General features: G+C 34.0%; 1 protein-coding gene across 1 annotated transcript; it reads left to right on the top strand.

Moving 5' to 3' along the window:
* The first annotated feature begins 6,600 nt into the window (after positions 1 to 6,600).
* On the top strand, positions 6,601 to 8,013 carry LOC145006874 (galactolipase DONGLE, chloroplastic-like). Its single transcript, XM_078965901.1, has 2 exons — positions 6,601 to 7,683; positions 7,750 to 8,013. The coding sequence occupies exons 1-2, from the start codon at positions 6,601 to 6,603 to the stop codon at positions 8,011 to 8,013; spliced, it is 1,347 nt and encodes a 448-aa protein (XP_078822027.1).
* The last annotated feature ends 17,108 nt before the right edge of the window (positions 8,014 to 25,121 follow it).

The raw sequence follows: 25,121 nt of genomic DNA, 5'->3' as shown, positions 1-25,121 counted from the left end.
AATGCAAATGTGCATGCATGTATGCCTTAAATATACTAGAAGTTTGATTATCGTTTTGTATTGTAACCCTAAACACCTCTACAGTCAAAGTTCTTCATCGAGCTCTTCTGGGGTGTTAAAGATTAATCATTCGACATCGTTCAAATCATTCTTGTGTTCTTATTGTTTCATTTATAGTTTTTCTGCTTGAATCTATCGATCATTAAGGTATATTATTCCAACATTTAGGTCACAAGATTGACATAAAACCTGTCCCTGCAGCCTCGATTCATGCATCTTTGAAAAACCCATCAGTCGCCTCGGGCTCCAAACTTGTTTGGGTGCCCAAACTAACCGTGTAATTTTCAGGCATTATGCAAGGAGGATAAAGAAGAGGAGTGGTTAATAGATAGTTCATTCTCCAAGCACATGGCTAGAAGGTTATAATACCTTCGGGACTTCATGACTATATGCAACGGTGGAAATGTTACATTCGAGAACAATACGAATGGAATAATCCGAGGTTACGGTGTGCTTACTACATGAAACTTCTTCATCCAAAAGTTTGCTTATGTAGAAGGTCTCAAACACAATCTCATAAGTGTGGGCAAATTATGTAAAGCAGGCCATCAGGTTGAATTTGATAACGACTAATGCTATATAATGACAAGTGATAGAAGCACCTGTTTGATTAAATCTATGTCCGAAGGAACCATGTATCCATTGGATGTCTCTCTAATCACTAGGAAACCACAATTGTGCTTTCTATCTAAAGCAGTATCCGAGGTCAACTGGTTATGGCATCGCAAACTAGCTCATTTGAACTTCCGATATATCAACAACCTTGTCATCGGAGAACTTGTCTGAGGTCTTCCCTTTCTGAAGTACAACAACGACACTCTTTGTTTTGCCTATGAGTGGCAAATAATCCAAAGCAAGCCATTCTATAGTGATTGATTCTTCAATTTCTGAACCACTGGAACTTTTACATATTGATCTATGTGGTCCATTTACTATAGCCAGTCTCCATCACAAGAATACATACTGGTCGTAGTTGATGATTTCACTCGTTTCACATGGGTCTTTTCTTGAGACTTAAGTCTGAAACACCGCAGATTCTTATCAATTTCATCAAAGAGATTGAACTTCAAACCAAATTACCAGTGCGCCAAATCCGAAGTGATAATAGAACCGAGTTCACTAATCATCTCCTAAACAGTTTCTTGGTTTCAAAAGGTATTAGGCATAATTCCTCAGCTCCTTACACACCCCAACAGAATGGAGTAGTAGAGCGAAGAACCCGAAATCTAGTAAAAGCAACCAGATCTATGCTCAACTTTGAAACCTTCCTTTATACTTCTCGGCCGAAGCAGTGGCCACAACATGTTTTGTCCACAACCGAAGCATTGTCTGTAAGCGTCTCAAAAAAACTCCGTATGAGGGCCTCAACAACCGCACACCAAATGTCCATTTCTTTCACATCTTTGGGTGTAGATGTTTTGTGATCAACAATAAGAATCATCTTAACAGGTTTGCACCGAAGTCAAATGAAGGCATTTTCCTTGGCTATTCTACTAACAAAGTATCCTATAGGGTTCTCATCAGACGCACGAGACTAATAGTCGAAAGCTTCGGCGTCAAATTCGATGACTATTACGTCCGCAACACTGCTCAATCAAAAGAAACTATAGCCATTCTGGAAAGTGATATCCCAGCCTCTTCGGGTCCTCTAAACATAGTTTAAATGAACAATGATGATCTTTTCGACCCCGTAGAGACTGCTTAACTATCTGAAGTTCTCATGTCTCCAGAAGCTTAACAGCAACATGCCGAAGTCTCTGGTCCTACTCTATCCGATGATGTGTCACTCAATACTTCCTCCTTGCTGGTTGAGGGGGAAAACTCCACTCCAGATCAGATGAAAACCATCGAGGTTCCAGTTCTTGAGGAAGCAGTTTCGGTTCCTATCTGTGGTATTAATCTCCAATCAAATGTCTCCTCAGACTCATACATTGAAGATATAGAGAACATTGACACTGAAATCGGTCCAAGGATAATCACTCTCTACAATCCAGGGGGAACCTTCTCAGGTTCAAGGGAAACTCCAATCCGCAATCCAAGGGGAAATTCTCTCAAATGCTCAAGTAAATGCTAATCCCACTTCCCCGATTCAAGATAATTATGCGGGCTGCTCACAAGTCCAGGGGGAACTACCCTCTTCTGCCGCAGAGTCTTTAGATATTGAAGACATTCCCTCCACGTCAGCCGCTGACCATCTGCAATCCCATCTTCATGTATGGATGAAGGACCACCCACCGGGTTAAATCATCAAAAATTCATCTGCAGGTATTCAAACTCATTCTTCCAAAGATTTAACTGATCACTGTCACTATGCAATGTTTATGTCCTCTGTCGAGCCCACAACCATCAAAGAAGCCTTAATGGATCCCGAGTGGATAACCGCAATGCAAGAGGAACTGACAGAATTTGAAAGAAACAAAGTGTGGCCAATATTGTTGGAAAAAGATGGTTGTACAAGAATAAATTAGATAGATCCAGTGTGGTCGTCAGAAACAAAGCGAGACTAGTCGCTAAGGGGTATAGTCAACTTGAAGGTGTTGATTATGATGAAACATACGCCCCCGTAGCCAGGATGGAGGCCATACGTATTTTCTTAGCGTATGCTGCTCACAAGAACATCAAAGTACATCAAATGGATGTAAAGAGTTCCTTCCTTAATGGTGAATTGAAAGAGGAGGTTTATCTTCAACAACCTCCGGGCTTCGAAAGTCATGAATTCCCAGATCAATGTTACAAGATTGAGAAAGCAGTGTATGGTCTAAAGCAAGCACCAAGAGCGTGGTATGAGACCCTTTCAGAATTTCTTGTCTCATCCGGTTACAAAAGAGGAGTGATTGACCCCCACTTTATTTAGAAAAGCAAACGGTAATCACCTTATGTTTGTACAAATATATGTGGATGATATCATCTTTGGACCAACTGATCAAGGGATGGTGGATGAATTTGCAAAACTCATGACCAACAAATTCAAAATAAGCATGAACAGAGAGATTAAATTCTCTCTAGGACTTCAAGTGAAATAGGTCCCTTAAGGGATATTCATCCATCAGGAGAAATACACCTCTGAACTGCTGAAGAAATACCAAATGGACAACTGTTCCTCTACTCAGGTCCATATGGTCTTCGGATATAAGATCTCTTCTGATTCTTCCGGAGAATCAGTAGACCACAAAACTTATAGAGGAATGATTGGCTCATTGATGTACCTCACCGCAAGCAGACCAACATTGTCTTCGCAACAGGCTTATGCGCAAGATACCAAGCAGATACAAAAGTATCACATATGATCGCAGTTAAGCAAATTCTCAGATACTTTAAGGGAAGCAAAGCTCTAGGTCTCTGGTATCTTGCAGGGAACGACTTCAGTCTTCAAGCATTCACAGATGTGGATCATGTCGGATGCAGATTGGACAGAAAAATCACTTCCGGTGGCTGTCACTTTCTTGGTGGAAGACTCATCAGTTGGTCATCAAGGAAACAAAATTGTGTCTCATTGTCTACCGCAGAAGCTGAATATGTGGCCGCAGCCAGCTGTTGTTCACAAGTCTTATGGATGAAGACTCAACTTATGGACTACGGATATAGGATGCTGTGTATACCAATTTACTGTGACTCTGAGAGTGCTATAGCGATTTCCCACAATCCTATTCATCACTCTAAGACAAAGGATATTGAACTACTATATCACTTCATCAAAGACCACATCTTGAAAGGTAACGTTGAACTAATTTTTGTTAACACTCATGAAGAGATTACTGATGTATTCACAAAGGCACTTGACTCTACAAAACTCAAAAGTTTCTTACAAATGTTAGGAATGATGAATCCAGACTCGCGATTCTTTTTGAATTGATAGGTACCGCAGACTACTTCTAGTCTCTTTTGTGGTCCTAGCTAAATATATCTATCATACATAGTTTCAGTATAGCTTGTGTACCGCAACCATATATCAATCTATATTTCAAGGGTCCTTATTGTTTGTTATTTCTGATTGTGTTCAAGTCTTTCTCTCAGTTCCTTCTACTACAGTCTTCTAATCATCCACCACAACGACGAATCTATCCTCAATAATGATCCAATCTGCAATGGTTGTTCAATCCTCAGTTGCATTGAATGAATCTTCAACTAATTCATAAATTCCAAAGAGCTTTGTATGCTATTTAATGATCCTTCATTTATTTTAAAAACATTTGTTGTATAGCACATCACCTTTACAATTCTTCTTTTTCAAATAATCCTTTTCTCAAACCTATTTTGGGTTTGATACCAAATAAAACAGTTTCCCAATAAAAGAAATCTTTTAGAAATCTTTTTTCTTAACTTTCTAATCCCCTTTGCCCCAAGATGTCAAATCTGTTACAAATTCCACATTTATTCAACGATTTTTCTCCCCTCACCACACGATCTTCAGACGTGTGATATTGGGTCTGACACTTCATTAAATGCTACATTTTTGAAAAATTAAAACATTAAAGATTTATTTTTCTTTAATCTTATTTGTGGTTGTCCTTAATTTTTAAATATAAAAACTCAAGGGTTTTTATCTTTAACTGCCTCATATAGGGTTACAACAATAAACTTTTGAGATCTGCTAATATATAAACTTTTTTTCCCTCCCCAAGAAAGCTTTACGCTTTCTGAACTCTCTTTGGCGATCTTCATCTTCCTCACCCTCTTGCACTCAAAGCTTTTCTGCAAGGTCTTCAATTTTTTTTCTCAAAATGGTATGTGAAATCAGGCATCTCAAAGAAGCAAGCCAAGGCTTCTAGTTCCACACAACCCGCTGGTTCAGACTCTGCTACTCGAAGCCAATCTCCATCTATTGCATCAAGCAATTTCAAGGCCATATTCGAAGATCACTCATCCTACAATGAGGTTGTTCGTCTCATGATCAAGTTCATCAAAAATCACCCTTTGTCTGGACCCTTCGAAAAAAAATTATAAAAAATAAAATTGACTTTTTATTTTATTTTTCAGCGAAATTTAAATAAAATAAAATAAAATAAAATAAAAAAAGTTGCGATTATTTGATGTGTAAAGTCGTAAAAAAAATTGTGATGTCTAGGTATTTTTTTTATGCATTTTTATGATTTTTAGGTTTTTTTTATTTTCCATATAACCATTCCCTATATATATATATATATATATATATATATATATATATATATATATATATATATATATATATAAAGAGAGAGAGAGAGAGAGAGAGTGAGATAGATAGAGAGAGAGAGAGAGAGAGAGAGAGAAAGTTAGGTTATAATGTGGATGGACAATTATTGTATGAACGTGTGGACAGTGATATTATTTGATAATGACTAAGAATGTTGATTAGTAATGTGAATACGTTCAACCTCCAACAACTATCGTAATTTTTATGTATTCTCATTAATTCTTATTTGTTTTTGTTCTCACACATAGTTTTTTACTAATTTACATTCTTACAGAATACAACTCAATAAACATTCTGACAACATTCTGAAGAAATGAGAATAATAATAAAAAATCTATAGAAACCTTATAGACGATTTAATTAGTGATAAGCTTTGATAATGAAAACAATTATGTAGGATTGAACGTATTCATATTATCAAAGAACATTTTTTTTTTGCTATTGTAATAGAATAACATTGTCCATACGTCCAAACAATAGATGTCAATCCATATTTGAACCTAGCAATACTAATCTACTCATAAGTTAACAATACATGTTTCACTTATTTCCACGATGAGACTTGAACCATCGATCTCAAAAATGGAGGGCACCACCTGATAACGCTAGACTAAACAACATATATTTTTGCTATTCTCACATAATAACATATATATATATATATATATATATATATATATATATATATATATATATATATATATATATATATATATATATTGAATTAACAAATCTAATCTACTTCTTAAACTAACGATACCTATTTCACCTATGTCCACGACAGAACTTTAACTCTCGATCTGAAAGAAAGAGGACACCACCTGATACCGCTGGGCTATAAATCTAAAACTTTGGGTCACGAATTTTTGCTCATAGTTTAATACGTTATATAAACCAAATAAAAAAAACATAAGTACATAGAAAGAAGGTATGTAACCTTGTTTTGTTTATAATTATTATGCTTCCTAATCTCGTTTTCCACTCTCAGCCGCAATACAAAATATATTATTTTTTGTTTACTTTTTTATTTTCAACCCCACCGACCACTAAAAGTCATGACACGTGTCCAACATATAAACAAATATCCCGATTTCCTGTTTATATAATTCCGGTCACCTTCCTCGCCATTCATGCGATTTTGCTTATTCCCAATTCACTTCTTTCCGAGAACAGGTAAAACTGTAATATATATATATATATATATATATATATATATATATATATATATATATATATATATATATATATATATATAGTCCATTGCAGAGCTTTGCTTAATCTCTCTTTGTCAAAACCCTTCTAAACATGATTTAATCTTGACAAATCTCTTAGCCTTTCTTTGTAATCAAATTCCTGAAAGCTCTCGAATGGCTAAGTCAGTGTTTGTTGTAAAGAACACTCCATGCAGGAATCTTGTTTACTTCCCAGTTGATTATACCAAGATCATCACCACCAAAAAACCATATTCTTGCAGACCTGATTTCAGAAAGAAGATATGTAGCAGTACTGTTTCTGTTACGTCTTTACCCTCCTCACTTTCACATGCTAGGGTTTCTACCATGTCTCCTAGTTTACCTCTTAACTGGAGAGATGTTCAAGGTTTAAACAACTGGGAAAATCTCATCCAACCCTTGAATCCTCTTCTCCAACTTGAAATCATTCGTTATGGAAAGTTCGTTACTGCTTCCTATGACGCTTTTGATCTGAACCCTGATTCCAGTCGCTACTTGACCTGCAAGTACGCCAAGAACCGAATGTTCTTGGAGTTAGGGTGGGCCGACTGTGGTTATGAGGTTACAAAGTACGTTTACGCCACCCCTGACATCAGCATTCCAATCCAGAATGGTGGTTCATGCGCGCGGTGGGTCGGGTACATTGCGGTTTCGTCGGATGAAGAGGTAAAGAGGATTGGGAGGAGGGATATTTTGGTAATTTTCCGTGGCACGGCTACTTATCCTGAATGGATAGCGAACTTAATGAGCTCGCTATCTCCAGCTAGGTTAGATCCTAATGATCCAAAACCTCATATCATGGTCGAGGCTGGGTTCCTCAGCTTGTACACTTCTTCTGAGACCAATGCTAGATTTGGTCTCGGAAGTTGTCGTGAGCAACTTATTTGTGAAATTTCTCGCCTTTTAAGAATGTATAAACACGAAGATATGAGCATAACGTTAGCTGGTCATAGCATGGGGAGCTCGTTAGCCCTGCTACTCGCATACGACATTGCAGAACTAAGACTAAAACAACCCACGGTCCCACTTACAGTTTTTTCATTTGCGGGACCGAGGGTTGGGAATGTTCATTTTAAGGAACGGTGTGAGGAGTTGGGGGTGAAAGTTCTTAGAATCGTTAATGCAAAAGATCCTATAACAAAACTCCCAGGAGTTATATTCAATGAGACATTTAGCCCATGGACATGTGCTTGTTATGCTCATGTTGGTATTGAATTGGTACTTGACTGTTTAAAGACAGACGAAGAGGAGAACCTTGAAATACCTGATTACATGATAGATAAGATTGTGAAAAGGGGAATGAATGTGATGGATTTCTTCAAGATCGATGACATTCTATGTGTTCACGACATGCAGACATATATCGATATGATCAAGAACTGTCCAAGGAGATCGAGAATTCGACAAAAAAGGGTGGATTTTATCAAAAATTTGAAAGTGATTAACATGAAAATTTCAGTACCATGGAGATATGCTGCAATAACATTTTTGGTGTACCATGCTTGTGTAATGTTTGTAAATATGATGAGTTTAGCTAATTACCCATAGATGAATCTCCTTGAAAACAATAATAATTTCGTACATAACAAGGTCTTCTTCTTGTTTTTTTAGTTATGAAGACTTTGAAAAAGTCCACGCATTAAGGTGAAAGTTTTGTCGTTCTTTGTTGAAAATAACATTTTACAATAATTCGACACAATCAATTATATATGAGATTCCTTGTTATAACCTTGGAGTGGTCATCTACGAAATAGAGAGAGCATAGATGAATTGTGTAAAGTGTAAACGTGTAGGTGGTTATTGTGGTGAATTTTATTTACGCGATATTCGGTAAATTTTTTAAACAAATAAAGTATAACAAAAACAGGGATTACATGAATACAATATACTTTTTATTCATGTTTTCTTTCTTCTTTCCTTCAGGTTTTAGGTTTAGGGAACAAACGTTTTTGTGTTTCTCCGACATGTTTTTAAAGTCAAAAGTTGTTTGCTTGTATCCATCTTAATGGCATAAGTTTTCTTACGTAAAAGGTATATAATTCATTTTATATAATAATTTTAACTCCATGACTAGTTTTAGGTCTGGCAATCGTGTCGTGTTCGGGTTGGCGTGTCGCGGGTTGACGGGTTGGCGGGTCAAAATATGTCAACCCAAACACGACCCATTTAAATATACAGGTCACGGGATGGCGGGTCACATGTTGGCGGGTTTGGAACATAAACACATATATGACCCGCCAACCCATTTATTTATACGGGTTCATAGGTTGGTTGGTTTGTGGGTCAAATTTGGGTTCGTGGATCCGAATTTTAGACATTTAAGTCTTAAACATTCAAATGAAAATGATAAACATTCATAGAAACATGTTACAAACTTAGCCTTATAGGTTACGACTTACGACCTTAGACCATTCACCACGACTCAAAATGTCAAAACAGTCAAATTGTCTATATATTATATAATACTTATTAAATATTCATACTTGATACATAAATACATTTAAAAATAAAATAATTTTTTTATTAAGAATATAAACGGGTTGGCGGGTCAACCCGTTTATTTTTTGAGAAACTCATATATAACCCGTTTAATAAACAGGTTGGTGGGTTGACGGGTTAGCGGGTTGAAAAACTCAACCCAAACCCATTTATTTCGTGTCGTGTTGCGGATCGTATCGCGTGTCGTGTCGAGAATTGTCAGCCCTAACTAGTTTATCAATATTGAATGTAATGTTTTAATTATAAGTTGAAAATGTTTAAAAATGAAAATCTTTGGTTGGCTCTCTAATTATACACTTTGCATTAATGTATTATGACATGTTTGATATTATGGAATAAATGGAAAATGAATCGAATACATCAAATAATGAGATGAACGAGTTAATAAAATGGTAATTATATTCAGGGGCGGACTCATAGTGTCCTCGACTTCGTTCTGGAAGTGTAAAAATATTTACATGTTTTAAGTATTAGTGCGCAATACAAAAAAATTATGCGTAATTATAGGTCCAAAAATAAACAAATATGGTGCAACAAATAGTAGCTCAAACATTAACAAAAATAGCTCAATGTTTATATAATAAATAATAGGAAAGTGATTCGTACACAATAATTTTTTATCATATACAATAATTTTTGTATTATTGAGTTGTACAAAATAAATTGTTAAACACCAATTATTGTCTACAAATCATCCCCTAAGTAATAACCCAATGTAGAAAGACCAAATGTGTTTGTGTTTGTGTTGGTGTGATCCAAGCAACAAAATGAAAACCGGAAGCAAGAGCTCAAAGAGGGAAAGAAGTAGAGAAAGAAAAAAAAAAAAAAAAAAACACCACCACCGCTGCAAGCCCTCTGTGAAGTTATCGACCCTCATTCTTCCAAGGAAAAACAAATTTGAGAGCTCTCTTCAAGTTAAAATTGTGCTCTCTCCAAACCCTAGAATGAAACAAGTATGGATCTTTTAAGTTTATGAAATTAGTTGTTTTTTTTCTTTATGAAATTACTTATTATTTTGGTGAAATTAGTAGTCGTTTTACTTGAAATTAGTTATTGACTACTTAATGACTTGTTTCCGTTAGTTGTTTTTTTGAGTTCTTGCATGGCTTACTTGTTGAAATATTGAATTGTTAAGGTATAATTATCATTTCGGAATGGTTTACTTTTCAAAGGGTGACAAGAAGAAGTTTGTTGACTTTCTTACAAAAGAGTATCAAGAATATAGTTTAAATCGTCCTTCACCTTATCCATTATGTTGTCCAAGATCTCGTATAGCTTGGAGAGTTCGGTGCTTGATTTTCACTGATTTCATAATTATCCTTGTCGTTAATACGATCGATTTAGTATACATAATTCAACTTATGAAAGAAAGTGTTTACTTAAATTGATAACATATTATCTTCCTAATACTTTCCTAAACATATATTTGCATAACAATCTAGTCATACAAGTTTTAGCATCATCCTAACATCCTTAAGGGTATATGCATCTAAACTTTCATAGTTTAAGCCTAAGAAGGTAATCAAACCTAATCCGCTTAAATCTCATAAAAAAAATGTAACACACATTCTTTAAAATAAAAAAAAAAATAAAAAATAAAAAAAAATAAAAAAAAACAAACTATTATTTTATGATTACCATGACATTAGATCATAGTTGAACTACAGTTTAACAAAAACTTTTCCAAAAGTTATTAGAGTTCATAAATGTTTGTGTTACAAAAGATATAAATAACCATACTTTAATGAAAAAGATAATACATATATGAGACTATTCTAAGTCTTCTAAAATATATCCACCGACATGTGAACTTGTAGTCCTTAGCCCCCGATCTGGAGTACATAGCATTTGAACAAAACAATATATGTAAGTCAACGAACTTTTAAGATATATGAGTTTAGTCAGAACAAAATAAGTGTGAAACATACTTTAAAACATTTCATAAAACATACAATATCACGAGCTTACAGATTATCCTTACATATGGGAGTTTATACCCCTTTCTAGTTCACAAGCAGGTCTTTACTAACCATGGGAGAGCTAATCCCATTGTGGTCATTTGGGGAGTTCATACACCTCGATAACTATTTCACGATGGTAGGTACCATCTCAATAGTGTCTCATTCATTCCGTTATGGGGATATATTCAGAACTTTCCCATTTATTAATCAGAATATAAGAACATTAAACTTTGAAAACGATAAACATTTGGCATGCTAAAGCTTTTATATTAAACTACTAGTTATGACGTTCAAACCATTCACATAAAAAACATAGTATTCAAGTATTAAGATACTTGACATTATATATATTCACATAAAACATTTGTTTTGTTATGTATTTATTTAAATTCATATATACTCACCTTAACTAGTTAGTAAGGTCTAACTATAATTTTTATCATTTTCTTGGTGTTCCTTGACTATTATGCCTTCAACTCCTATCTTATTATTACATAAAGCTCATATCAACATAACTTGATCCATTAAGAATTTAATTCCATTTCATATTCAATACAATCATTCACTTGATTGTTTAAACTTTACATTTCAAACTTTTTTCACAAAACTAATTAAGCTCTATGTATATCATGTCGAGTTATAGGTCATTCTTAAACACATGACTATAACAGTGGAAGACTTAAACAATCCATAAGTGCTCATCCAACCTTTAATGATCTAGGTTTCAATCTATTACTAACAACCACTAGATAAATAGAATAGCATACCTCTTTTGTAACTAGAGACTTTCTAGCTTGCGATCTTGTCCTTACAACCTTGCTTGGATGAGATGATCCAAAATAGAATCCCTCTAATAGTTCACACTCAAGACACAAAAGAGTGAATCAAATGAAAACATGAGATAATATCGAATTCTACAAACTCTAATGAGGGTTAAGAATTTCTTACTTAAGAGATAATAGAGAGAATGACTGAAAAATGTAATCCAATAAATAAAAAAGGCTTGATCCTTAGCACCCTATTTATTGGCTATAGTTACTTAGTTCCAAAGCACTCCAACCCCATGTGGTATAATCCTATATTTCGTCTTCTTCCTTATCCCTTAGGGTTTTTGGAATATTACAAATAAATAACTTTTAATTGATTAATATTCAACCCCTTGAATTAATTAATTCTCAATTAGCTTAAAAATAGTTTCTAACTAATTTAGCAAGTCATGACAAATTAATAAACTAATTTTCTCCTAAATTCCTTTTCCTTTTAATTCCTCAAATGTGTCATGAGCACAACCAAAAAAGACCATGTTATTATTAGAAATATTACCAATAGTAAATGATATTGGTCACTCTTTCCAATAGTCTCTCACTTCGAAAAATCATCAACTATACGAGGTCTAATACTTCTCAAATAATCCACAAAGTGTTAGCCATCCAATGCAACTGCTAAACTTTAATCAAATCAAGATTCAACCCTTAGATAATTGATCAATTATTCATTTGTTCTTCAAGATATTTGTATGAACCTGAGACAAAGATAAGGGTCAATCTCAGTGTTCAAGATTATATTTCCTGATAATGATTTGTAACGACCACATCAAACTACTAAATTAATCATATCAATTTAGTCAAAGCTTGGTCAAGCACTTTTGGATGACAACTCCAAATCATTGACAGCCCATATATATCGCTTCTTCTATTAGGGCAGAAGGAATAAATAAAATTCGACTACATAGTTACTATCTACTCATCATATCATACATGGGCATACTCTATATTACTACCATTTACGAATAGTGTTGGAGTAAACCAATGTATAACAAACTTGTAAAGCAAAACACCTCACTTATCTTATTTTGAAGAATACGAGATATTATCATCTTATAATTACTTATGAATTGATCCATAAATTAATCTCTAAGTGTGGATTGTTCTAATACTTAAATCTCCATTAAGTACTCATAAATATAAGCCACAATCTCTATGTTACATCCAATAACTATGGACAATCTACTAATAGTCCATGACAATCTTAAATCACTACTTATTTCTAAGAGTATGATTGATTATGGAGATTTGAGTAAATTAATTCTCAGAAAGTGGGTTCCAAACATGCAAAATGAAACATGGTAATAAATGAACACATAAATGGCAGCAAACCGACTATTAAATTCCCACAAAATAATCACCAAATTGATTACAATTTATACGATTATAAGTTTCAAAATTCATCCAACTATCAACTAAACATTTATGCGATATCATTCGCAAATCTAATGCATATGCACCAAGTATGACTATCATGCTTTGTTCTTCATAATGGCTTTGTGAAGGGATTAGTCGGATTCTCCTCGAATCATACTTTATTCACTACGATATCTCCATCCCCAACTCGCTTCCGAACGTAGTGATATTTCTTGAGTAAAGAGTATATGTCTCGACTTCCCATGATCATTAGGTTATTTAGTCAAAGCGATTGGACCTACATTTCACAAAAGATTTCTATGTGATCCATGATGCTAGGAACAACACTAATATCACTGATGAAATTCTTTAACAATGTATCCTCTTTTGTTGCTTCACTAGCTACAATGTACTCGGACTCACACATAGAGTCTACCATTTTCTTCTTCTTGGAAATTTTCCAAGTGACTACTCATCCATTGACCAATAATACCCATAAGTATTATGCCTCCAACATACAATACTAAGAAGACTACAACACTCCCATTAGCTTTGACATATACACAAGACTCATCTTCGCTTCTAGAAAATCCAAATTCTTTGAACTTTTCATAAAAGCAAATATTTCAACTGTGAGATACTTATTCAAGTCTATAGATGGACCTTTCAAGCTCACACACTCTATTTGGATATTTAGGATCTACAAAATCCTGAGCTTATGCCATATACACATCCTCTATGATTTTTTCATTAAATGGTATTTACATTTATTTGTCATACTTCATAATCATAGAAGGAAACTATAGAAAGTAATATCATAATAAACTTGATCTTAGCTATTGGTGAGACGGTTTCCTCATAATCAATCCCTTGAGTTTGAGTAAAACCCTTCACAACCAGTTTAGCTTTAAAAGTGTCCACATTCACATCCATATCGGTCTTTTTCTTGAAGATCCATTTACACCCAACGGTTTTAATTCTAGGTGTAAGATCAACCAAATTCCAAACTTGGTTATCATACATGGACTAAATCTTACTCTCCATGCTTCTTAACATTTAACAACCTCTAGGCTTGCCATCACATCCTTATAGTGGGATGGATCTTCTACACATGCTACTAATTCATCATTGATATGTAAATATCCTTCTATAATAATATGGAAGCCATAGAACTCAAGAGGAAGACGAACTCTATTAGATATGCAAAGAGGAGGTGGAGTTACGTCATTTCCCTCAACGGGTGGTTCAAACTCAGGTTGAGTGCTAGTGTCAAGTATAGGTTCCACTTCAGTTGACTCTTACAATGATCTTGAGCTCCCCTGTCTTCTTTGGATATTAGTTACCTCTCAAAGAAGAGACCTCTTTGATTGGAAAACACTATTTATCAGAAGGCTTGTAGAACAAGTATCCAAAAGACTTTTAGGGATAACCCACGAAGTAACAGTTCTATGATATAGGTTATAGTTTAGCTTTGGCCTCTCGATGAACAAAAACTTTGCAACCCTATACTTTCACGTGTGAAAGAGAGGGGTGTTTCCCACTTAATTACATAGGGTTTTTTAGCAACCTTCTTAGTTGGTACAACGTTTAGGATGTGAGCTATTTTTCTAAGTCATAACCCTAAAAATGTATTAGAAGTGTAGCACGACTCATCATAGATCGAACCATATCTAATACAATTTGATTTCTTCTATTAGTAATGCCATTAAGTTGTGGTGTTATGGGAGGAGAAAATTATGAGACTATTCCATAATCCATTAGATGATCGATGAAATCAAGACTAAGATATTATCCACCCTATAGGATCAAAGCATCTTGATCTTCATGCCCATTTGTCTCTATTTCGTTTTGAAACTCTTTTAACACTTCAAATTTTTTAACTTATGTTTGATTAAGTAGATGTACTCATATCTACTATATTCAACAATAAAAGTCACAAAGTATCATTCGTCGTGTCATATGGCAGATCTGAATGGTCCACATACATTTGTGTGTATAACGTCCAACAAATCCTTGCCTCTTTCACAATTACATATGAATGGTGTTTTTTATCTTTCCAAGTAAGCAAGACTTGCATACATCATTCGAGTTTAAGTCAAACGATTCCAAGATTCCATCCAATTAGAGCTTAGAGATAAGTTTCTTGTTTATATGACCAAGACGACAATGCCACAAACAAGACTTATCCAAAACATTTTCGAAAGAATTAACATTTAAAATTTTATTATTAGATTTACTGATGCAAACAATATTCTCATCAATATCATTTCAAGGACTAGCTTTAAAGTAAAAAAAGAACCATTCTTATAAACTAAAATATCACCATTCTCAGTATCAAACAAAAATGAAAAACCATCCTTGAAAAATACATAAAAAGAAATAATGTTTTTGTGCCATATCAAGAGATTAAAAACAATTTAATAATCTAATAGAAACACCACTACTAAGCACAAGCTTGTAATACCTAAACCTTGTAACATCTACAATGTGTACATTTCCTAAGATCAACTCAGTTGCCCATGCTTTGGCTTCCTACTTTCCCTTAGTCCTTAAATATTCGAGAAAATGTGAGTACTACATCCAATATCAAAGAGTTCAATCATAGATATTCTTGATGAGCCACACTCTTTGACTTTGTTCTTCTTCAGATCCTCAAGGTATTCTGGGCAGATAAGTTTCTAGTGCCACTTCTATTGGCATTAGAAACATATGGCCTAATTGGGGTCAATGGTAGAAGCTATATCAGATTTAACCTTTCTCTTCAGAATTCGGTTGGACTATCAAGACTTGTACTTTCCCTTTCCCTTTTGGAACAGAAACATTTTTCCTTTTAGTAGTACCATAATTAATTGCCAATATAGGAGCAATGGAGTTGTACTTGTGAGTTTTCAAGATACTCACTTCGATAGTTTTCAACATTGTCATGTAGCTCCATTAAGGTCTTAGCCATACTATTCATATTATCATTCATAATAATTAAGTATCGTATGAACTGGAAAGCGAGTTCAATACCATGTCAATGACCAAATCCTTTGGGACTGGACACCTAGACTCTCCATTCTATCTATGTACGATGTCATCTTTTGAACATGCGTAAACACATATGTCCCCTCTTGATGTTTACACGCAACAAGGAACTTTAAAATCTTGAATCATTCTTGTATAGATTGCTCTTGGAACATTTCCTTGAGATGGTAGTTTATGTGATATGCACCCTAATTCTTAAAATCCCTTTTAGATCTTAGAGGACATAATATTTAATAGCATAAGGCAAACAACCTTATTCGACTCATCATAGGGCTTGTTGTAAGTAGCCACATAATATTTAGTAGCAGTATTAGAAAGTTATGAGACACCCTCATTGAGAACATACTCCTTCCCATACCTCAAGTTGATCCTTAAGATGCGAATCCAATTTAGGTAATTAGGTGCAGTGAGTATCTCCCTAGATACAACTGATATGAGTCAAAAGTTGGAGTGAGGTGTTGGTGGAGGAGGAGGAGGATGAAGGCTGTTTTTGTTGTTATTAGGATGTGACATCGACAAACAATTAGTTTGATTAATCCTTAAAAATAATTTACCCAAAAACAATTATTTAACAAGGCTATTATCCATATTTGTCTTTACGATGTATAAAGGTATGTCATAAATACACCACAACGTTATTTAGGCAGGCAATACTCTTCTCTAATTTCAGTCTCTATGAAACTCATAGATCTTTTGAGATTCATTGACTATGAATGGCATGCTACTCTCGGATTATGCTCATCTAAATTCTATGACAGGGAAGTCGTGAATCATAAAACATATGGTGAATCAACCATACAAAAACCTTGTGATGCTTGGTTAAAGTTACACTTGAGATTCACAAGTCCCATATCATTTGCTACTTATACTCTCAAGTTGACGTGTCAGTAAACCACACACACCTTATCAACATATTATAAATAAAATATACGTCTTTCAAGGGTATCACATGATTCGTGTTTTAGTTGTATAAAATGAGACTTTGTTTTAATAATTTTAATTTAATACTTTTAACTTTAATAATATCCCGTGAAACCCTTTCGCTAACTACACTCTAAATTTGAAAAGAGGCGGTGAGGGTGGTAAGAAATGAGTTTTTAAAAACCAACCTGTTAGGAATAAAAATAAAAAAAAGAATAAAAATTGTTAATATATAGGTAAATTTAAACATTTTAAGTAATTTGTCTTTTATTAATTCTAATTAACATGCAACGACACAATGATAATAATTAATATTATATTAATATTCAAATTTATAAATTACATTTATAAAGTATATTTAAATTAATTAAAATATTCAAATTTAAAATCACTATCTAAATCATATTTAAATTTTAAAAAAAAAAAAGAATATTCAAAATTCAAAATAATTTATATTTGTTTCTTGCAAGACAAGTTAGCAAACTTGCGTACAAATGGACTCAATCAGACAGGGCGTGTCGCGTCTTGTTTATTTCCAAGTTTTTTTTCTTCAATTTTGTCTGTAGGTGTTTATGATTATTAAACCCATACTTAGGGCATAAGCAAAAATCGATAATTATCATCAAAAACAAAAATAATATTTTCACACTCTGAAAACCTAAAATCGAGACCATTAAATAATAATAAACATCATCAACAAGTCTCAAACTGGTATCATAAATAATGAAATACTTAAAGTAACTACACCAAAAGAGTCCCAGCCTCACCAGACCATTAAATCACGCTACATGTTCAAATGCAAGACCTAAAATAACAAGCAAAGAAACAAGTGTCAGCAACAGCACATTGAGTTAATCTCAAGCACATAGGTATTAAAACAAACATACTTCATACATTATGTTTAGTCACGCAATCAATTCATACCAATCAACATACACCGCTTATTATTTTTAATATATGAATAATATATTAATCTAGACATTCTTTTCATCGTAGTAATTATTATTTAATTTCTTTTCTATAATTACTATTAATGTCCCTCACTAACTAGGGTCTACAACATTAACTCCCTAAAGAAAGACCATGTTCGCTACTAACGTGACCTGACAAACCAGTACACCAAATTGGGTGTGACTCCCACCCGAAACATTATCCTTGGTTCTTTGTGTTAACTACTCCGACTTTGCATGTACGAGCAATATGTGTTGACGTTCGAGGGTTGTACAATGACACTTCCAAACGCATACCCCCACCCAAACGTGATGCTTGATCTGGCGTTTCCGAGTAGCCAACATCACTCCAGTCACCGTACACCAAATGCATCAGAACCATGTTTGGATAGGGTTACCTACAATACCACTCAACATCGACTTGGCTTAAGCTCTTTTCCTCCAACGATATCCTTATACCACAACTACACTGCCAAGCACACAATCACATAGATGTCATGTTACACTTCTAACTCTAGTGAACCTTTTGTTAACTGGAAGTGTATGTGGTTTTTATTCATCATCAGATGAACTGGAGGTCATGGACGGTTCCACAAGATGATTTATCACTTATTCTACTTGAGGACTATTTTGAACAGGAACATTAAGTATATATACTTCCCATTAAGATTTTCCTAACCCATATTGAAAATAAAGATCTCTTAAAACCTCCGAAATATGTTTGTCTTTTCTTTCCACAATACCATTTTGGTGTGGTGTATAAAGTCAATATTTTTGATGCAAAATTCCCAAGTGTAGAGTTTGAAATGTAGTGTGAGATGTTGATGCATCTTTAGTCATGTTTAGTGTCGATGTCTGTTTTGATGTATTCGTTATATGTATTTCTTAAAGGAAGATTAGAGTTCGAAGCTTCAGTATCTTAGCCCTTATGTATTTTTTGTGCTTCTGTTAACTCTTATAAATAGGGGTAAGTATACGTATTAGAGTAACTTTTGTGAACTGTAAGAACACCTTACTCTTTCATATTGTGTAATCTTTCAGAAGCAATAAAGAGCCAATAGATTATTTTTACGTTTTGTCTTCCTAATTCGATTCATACTCTGATTTTGTTCTTACACACGATTCATACGAACTACATTTGTTATCAAATCAGGATTCTTTTATTTGAATTCTGATTTTCTCGTGTTTACAAAAGTTTTTGAATCGTTGTTTACGATTTAAAAACATTCCGCACTTTTGAACTAGAAAATCTTTCTGATCAACTGTTTTGATTCTATTCTGCATTTCGTTTGACAAATCGAGTGTGCATTGTTTGTTTTCTAGAAGATTTTGTCATTAGATTCTTATTTCTGAAACTTTTCATCATTTTTGTCCGTACATCTATGGCAAACTTCAACATGAACACAACGACTGGGTTCTCTCATCTTCTCGATTCTTCAACCGTACCCTAAAATAAATAATTATTCCGGTGGAACCTTCTTTTATAGCATAGATTGGCGTAGATACACAACCCAAGCCATTATTCTTTCCTATTTATTATTTTTTTTATTACTATTACCAAATCAAATGACTGGACCAACAGATCCTTTATAAAAGATAAAAGAAAGGGGTGAATCCGCTCTTAGAGATCATTAAATCCTAAAAAAAATGATTGTTCTTGTGTATCATGGAAATTATTTGAAAGGCAAGAATCAAACAAGAAGACAAATAGGCTTATTTAACATTCCTTTGGTGTCTTTCGAATCTATTTTATTTTTTTGATATAGGTTACCAATCTTGATTTGCATCGTCATTTTTTTGTTACTCTTGCTCTTTCTTTATTCGAGATATGATCCCCCAAAAAACAAACAAAAAATAAACAATTATGGAAGCTATACATTGGTTTATACATTCCCGATTCCTAAATATTACAAGAAATGGGCAGATAGAATGGAAGATTGTCTCAATGGGATTGATGAAGATCTGTGGTGATGCATTTCTGATGGAAATCATCTTGCAGAAAGGCTCGAAAAAAGTTGGAACCGTTGGTTCTGTTGCTGATGTTATATTGCAAACTGATAAACAAAGGCAAATGACAAGAGATCATTGCGAGAACTTCACGATGCTCTTCCACCAGTGGTTTACAATTATGTACGTGGTTGCAAAACAGCAAAGGAGATTTGGTATACTTTAAAAGATAAGTGTCAGGGAAGTGAGAAGATTAGAAAGAGCTCAGTAAAGCAATGCTTGCTCGAATTGGGAGAATTCAAGCAGAAAGAGAATGAGACGCTCGAACTATATTATGATTGTCTTAATGAGTTGATCTTCAATTGCAGTCGATATGGATTTAATCGTTCTACTCTTGAGTACAATCTCACCTTCTTGATGGGACTTCGAAAGGAGTGGAGAAACATCAGTTTGATGATCAAGACACAACAGAGCTTCGATAACTATTCATTGGGAGATCTCTATAATATTCTAAAATCTCATGAAAGTGAGATCAAAGAAATACCTGAAGAAGGAAAAATGAATTTGGGAGGTCCTCTTGTATTGGTTTCGAAGTTGTCAGGAAAAGAGTCTGAAGTTGAATCTGCTGATGAAGGTTTTCTCATGAATTCGTAAGATGAAGTTGTGGCTTATTATTCAAATAACAAAGTTAAGAAGTTCTTTAAGAAGCCATTCAATCCGAAGTTTAAAGGAAATGGTGATTTCAGTGGAAACTCATCATCTGGGAAGAATGTAAGAGAAGAATCAAAGGTTGAGAAGAAAGAAAGTAAGGTTACTGGTGAGAAGGTGGAGAAGAAGTTAAAGGGAGATTTTGGTTTTTATTTCCACTAATGTAATGGTGTGAACCATATAGCAGTTAATTGCATGTTGAGGAAAAGATAGGAGAAGAAGGATATAGTGAAGGATGAGGCCTATTATGTCGAAAAGTTAAAGGAAGTGAGAGCAAGGATGAAGGGGATGTCTCTTGTAGCAAAGGGAAGTAGTGATGGGGATGGTACCTATGAAATTTGGTCATCTAGATCAGATGACGAAGATATGAGAAACCCCGGTATGAAGATGGAAGTCAGGATTAGGAGAAAGTGACCAGAAAACATTTCATTTCTACTGGATCACGCAAGTCTCCAATGACTTTGAAGGTATGTTCTCTTCTCGAATCATTTAATATTCCTTTTAGTTCATATGATACTGATTTATATGACTTTGATGATACTATTACGTATGTTAATGACTTGCGTATTTTTGTTAGTAGTGTTGCTGAAAAATCGAAATCATTATTGATAGAAACACAGAAACGATTGGAGTCGAAGAGGAGTAGAATAGAAAATATTGAGTTGCAATTGAAAAATGTTACTACTGATAGGGATTATGTTGGAACAAATAATTGTATTTTGATTAAACAACGTTACATCTATTGCAATTCTATTAAGAGATTCTATGCTAAAATAACAAATTTACATCATTCCTCTAACATTAGTAAGGAACAACATAGGAAACTATTTCCCTTCTTGGTATTCGATATGGAGAAAATAGATTCGACTTCCAATGATTGTGAGAAAAAGATTTCGGAATTTGACAAAGTCCTAAACGATTCATATGAATATAGTATTGATAAAATAGATGAATGTTTAGATGCTAATAATTTGGTACATATTATGAATGAGACCTTGACCAAGACCGAACAAATAAAATTTTTGAAAAAGACTGAGAATCGACATATGACTCTCAACACAATTTTGCTAATATCGAAGACAATTCTGACAATATCAGTGAAATTGAGGAGGAAGAAGTTGTTGATTGTTCTCAGTTATCTGTCATTAATGTCACTTCGATGGCTAAGGGTAAAGAAATTTTTAATGATACGATGGAAAAGGTTAATAGTGACCAACCCTCTACATCGAAAGTTCATGACTATTACCGTGTGATTGTCGAAGATAGTTAAACTGATAGTGATAATGATAAAGAAGATGTTCCAATCGAAACAACTATTCCCAGAGTTGTTGTTGATCAAGTTTATGAGGAAATAGAGAAATTCGACAAAGTGATGAAGGAAAAAGGTCCTCGTTATCTCGAATCAAACTCAAATGTTTATCAAAATATCAAATGCACCGATGATATGGTGTCTCCCAATCAGGTGTTTGTCACTACAGGAAATGGAAACAAAGTGAATCCTGAAATCAACAAAATTGTTGTTGAAGATAACAAAGGAGGTTCGAAAGAAGGGTTTTTTTTTAAACCAAAGCACAATTGAAAATACTCTTAAAAAGAACTCATCTACTTTTCAAAGGCAAAAAACAAAAATAACTTGGGAAGTTAAGACAGAAAAATAAAATGATGACAAACAATCAAATGAACCATTTTCTCAAAATCAAAAGACAAAAGCACAAATTTTGAATGAAAAAATTCAAAAGATTTCAAAAGAAGAAGGAATTTCAATGCCAAAAGCTCGAAACAATGTGTGTTGGAAAAACAAAAAGTCTTTTAAGAAACCAAAAGATTTTGCACAAAAATTATCTGATTAGAAAACGACTAAACAAGCTCATACTTTTTCACAAAATAAGTCTTTTGTTCAGAACAAACCCGCTAAAAAACAAAACGTTTTTTTCAAAGAGTAATACAAAAGTTCAAAAACCAATTCAAAAACTGAATGTTAAAAAACCAAGAAATAATAATTTTGTTCAAAACCAACAACAAAGGAATTTTTCTCCCAATCTCAAAGTGGAAGGTTTTCACAAAACAACTTTCATAAAAATGGTTTTAAACAAAATGAACAAAGACATTTCATTAATTTCAAAATCGAAGACGATTTTCGAATCGACAACAAGTTTCTTATCGAACATCTTTCGGTTATAAAAACTTTTTCAAACCCATACAAAACCATCATTTCTAAAAAGAGATTTTGTAAAGTTGGATGTCAAAGACAAGAGAAACGAACCATTTAAACCAAAACACCTCACTTTCCTATCCTGATTCGAAACAGAAAGTCAATGTTTCATTTGTAAAAGGAAAAATGGACACGAAGAATATAAATCATTGGCTTGAAGGAAAAGGAAGGTTATACCAATCAGGGAAGTTTTCACAAGAGGAAATCAAGTATGCCTATGAAAGCTACTTGAATGAGTCACAAACTGGAAGTTCTTATTCAAAGGAATCCAATCCTTATGTTCGAACAAGGAAAGTTATTCCCAAAGCAAAATTTGAAGTAAAACGAACTGCTGAGGAAAAAGGGAAAGTCAGTTTCAAACCTAAACCAATGAATAATTTCATTTCGATACCTAAGTCTATAGAAGTTGACTTGACCAATGGTTTGAAATCTAAGGTTGGGAATTAGGTTTTAGGTTCTTCATTTCATAATGCATTTTACTTTAATCACCATGGACCCAAAAAGCATTAGGGACCAAAATTTTTTAACTGGTCGCATGTGTTAAGTGACGACCAATACGACAAATATTGGTACATCGATAGTGGTTGCTCTTATCACATGACCAGTCGAAAGGAAAATTTGCGAGATTATCGAAGTTTGGAAAATGCTAGAGTTGTGAAATTTGGAAATAACCAGAAATCCAAGGTTAAAGGCTATGGGAAAGTTACAAATGGTAAGTTCACAGTCAATCGAGTGGCATACATCGAAGGTCTTAAACACAACTTGGTTGGTGTTTCACAACTTGTTGTGGGCACTAGTAATCAAGTAGTCTTCGATCAAGAAGGTAGTGTCATTTCGAACAAAGAAACGAAAGAATTTTTGCTCAAGTCTAAGAGGAAAGTGTTGAATAAGGTGTCTAAGTCCATAACTTATTTGGTATATACTTGACCCGACCGGCATGGTCCATTTGGGTTGCATCTCATCCAAACTATTATGGATAATTTTATGAGAGTTATACACATATGTTTATTAATATATTATGAGTTATAATATATTAATATGAAGTTACGTTATTTAATTAGTTTTAGTTTTAAATTAATTATGAATTAATTTAGAGATTAAAAGGAAGACTAATTAAATTATGGGTTATTTGTTTTATATAGTGTGGGCTAATACTCATTTGTTAATGGGCTAGGCTTATGTGGAAGTCCATGGATGATCCATGGAGCTTTTAACCCATGGATCCTTGGAAAGGAAAAGACATGGGTTATTAGGGTTTCACCCTAACCATGCACACTATATAAGCATGATTATGGAGCATGAAATGGAGCCTAAAAGAAAACTAGTGAACTAGTGTGTGTGTGCATGTGTGTGGCCGATTTTATACAAGGGTGTATACTCTCTCAAAGTTTTCCAAGAGTTTGTGGTGTTTGTGATTCCATTTGAGGCATTCACACTATTGGTTCTTGGCCCCAAACTCCTTAGAACCAAACTCACCAAAAGGTATGTAATATCTTCTAACTCTTTTATGTTGAAATGTTCCCCATGCCATGTTAGATAGGTTATAAACCTTGGAAAATTATTATTTTGCATGTATTTAGACAAACATAGATCCAAGGTTTATTAGGGTTGCATGCACACTTAGGAAGTGTTAGATTGCTCAAAACCCAACAGTAGTATCAGAGCCTAGGCTTGCTTGTTTGATACTTGATGCAAAATAGTGAAAAAAGTCGAAATCGTTGTTGTCTGCATGGTGGACTCGCCGAGTCCATTGGGGGGACTCGACGAGTCCAAGGCAAACTTCAACCTACTCGACGAGTCAGTTCATGCACTCGACGAGTAGGATCGAAAGAATGCAGATTCTCGACTTTTGCTGCTGGAAATGGACTAGAAACATTACCCTAAATTGTTTTGGTGTTATAAAACTTATTTTAGTTGGTGTAATGGTTGTTCTAATCCATTTACAATAGCATATATCAAAATTCCATGATTTTATGTGTTCATATAATTCTTGAATTTTTGATGATCATGTTCATGTTCTTATGAATTTAGAAAATGATAGGAATTATTTGCTGAATTGTTTAGGATTAATTCTTGATCATTTATGTGTTTTAATGGAGTCCATAATTTGTCCTCAAGTTATGGATTACCAAAGGTCACTTTTATTTAACACACACTTAAAACACATAAGTTACATGAAAATGAAGAGTCTTCATTTTTATGAACCTTTAATTCATAAGTTATGAAATGAAGAGTTTTACAAAGTTACAAA

Source organism: Lactuca saligna, chromosome 1 (assembly GCF_052625555.1).
Source record: "Lactuca saligna cultivar CGN05327 chromosome 1, ASM5262555v1, whole genome shotgun sequence".
NCBI lineage: Eukaryota > Viridiplantae > Streptophyta > Magnoliopsida > Asterales > Asteraceae > Lactuca > Lactuca saligna.
The sequence above is the reverse complement of the archived record's forward strand: the minus strand, read 5'-3'. Positions and strand labels throughout refer to the sequence as shown.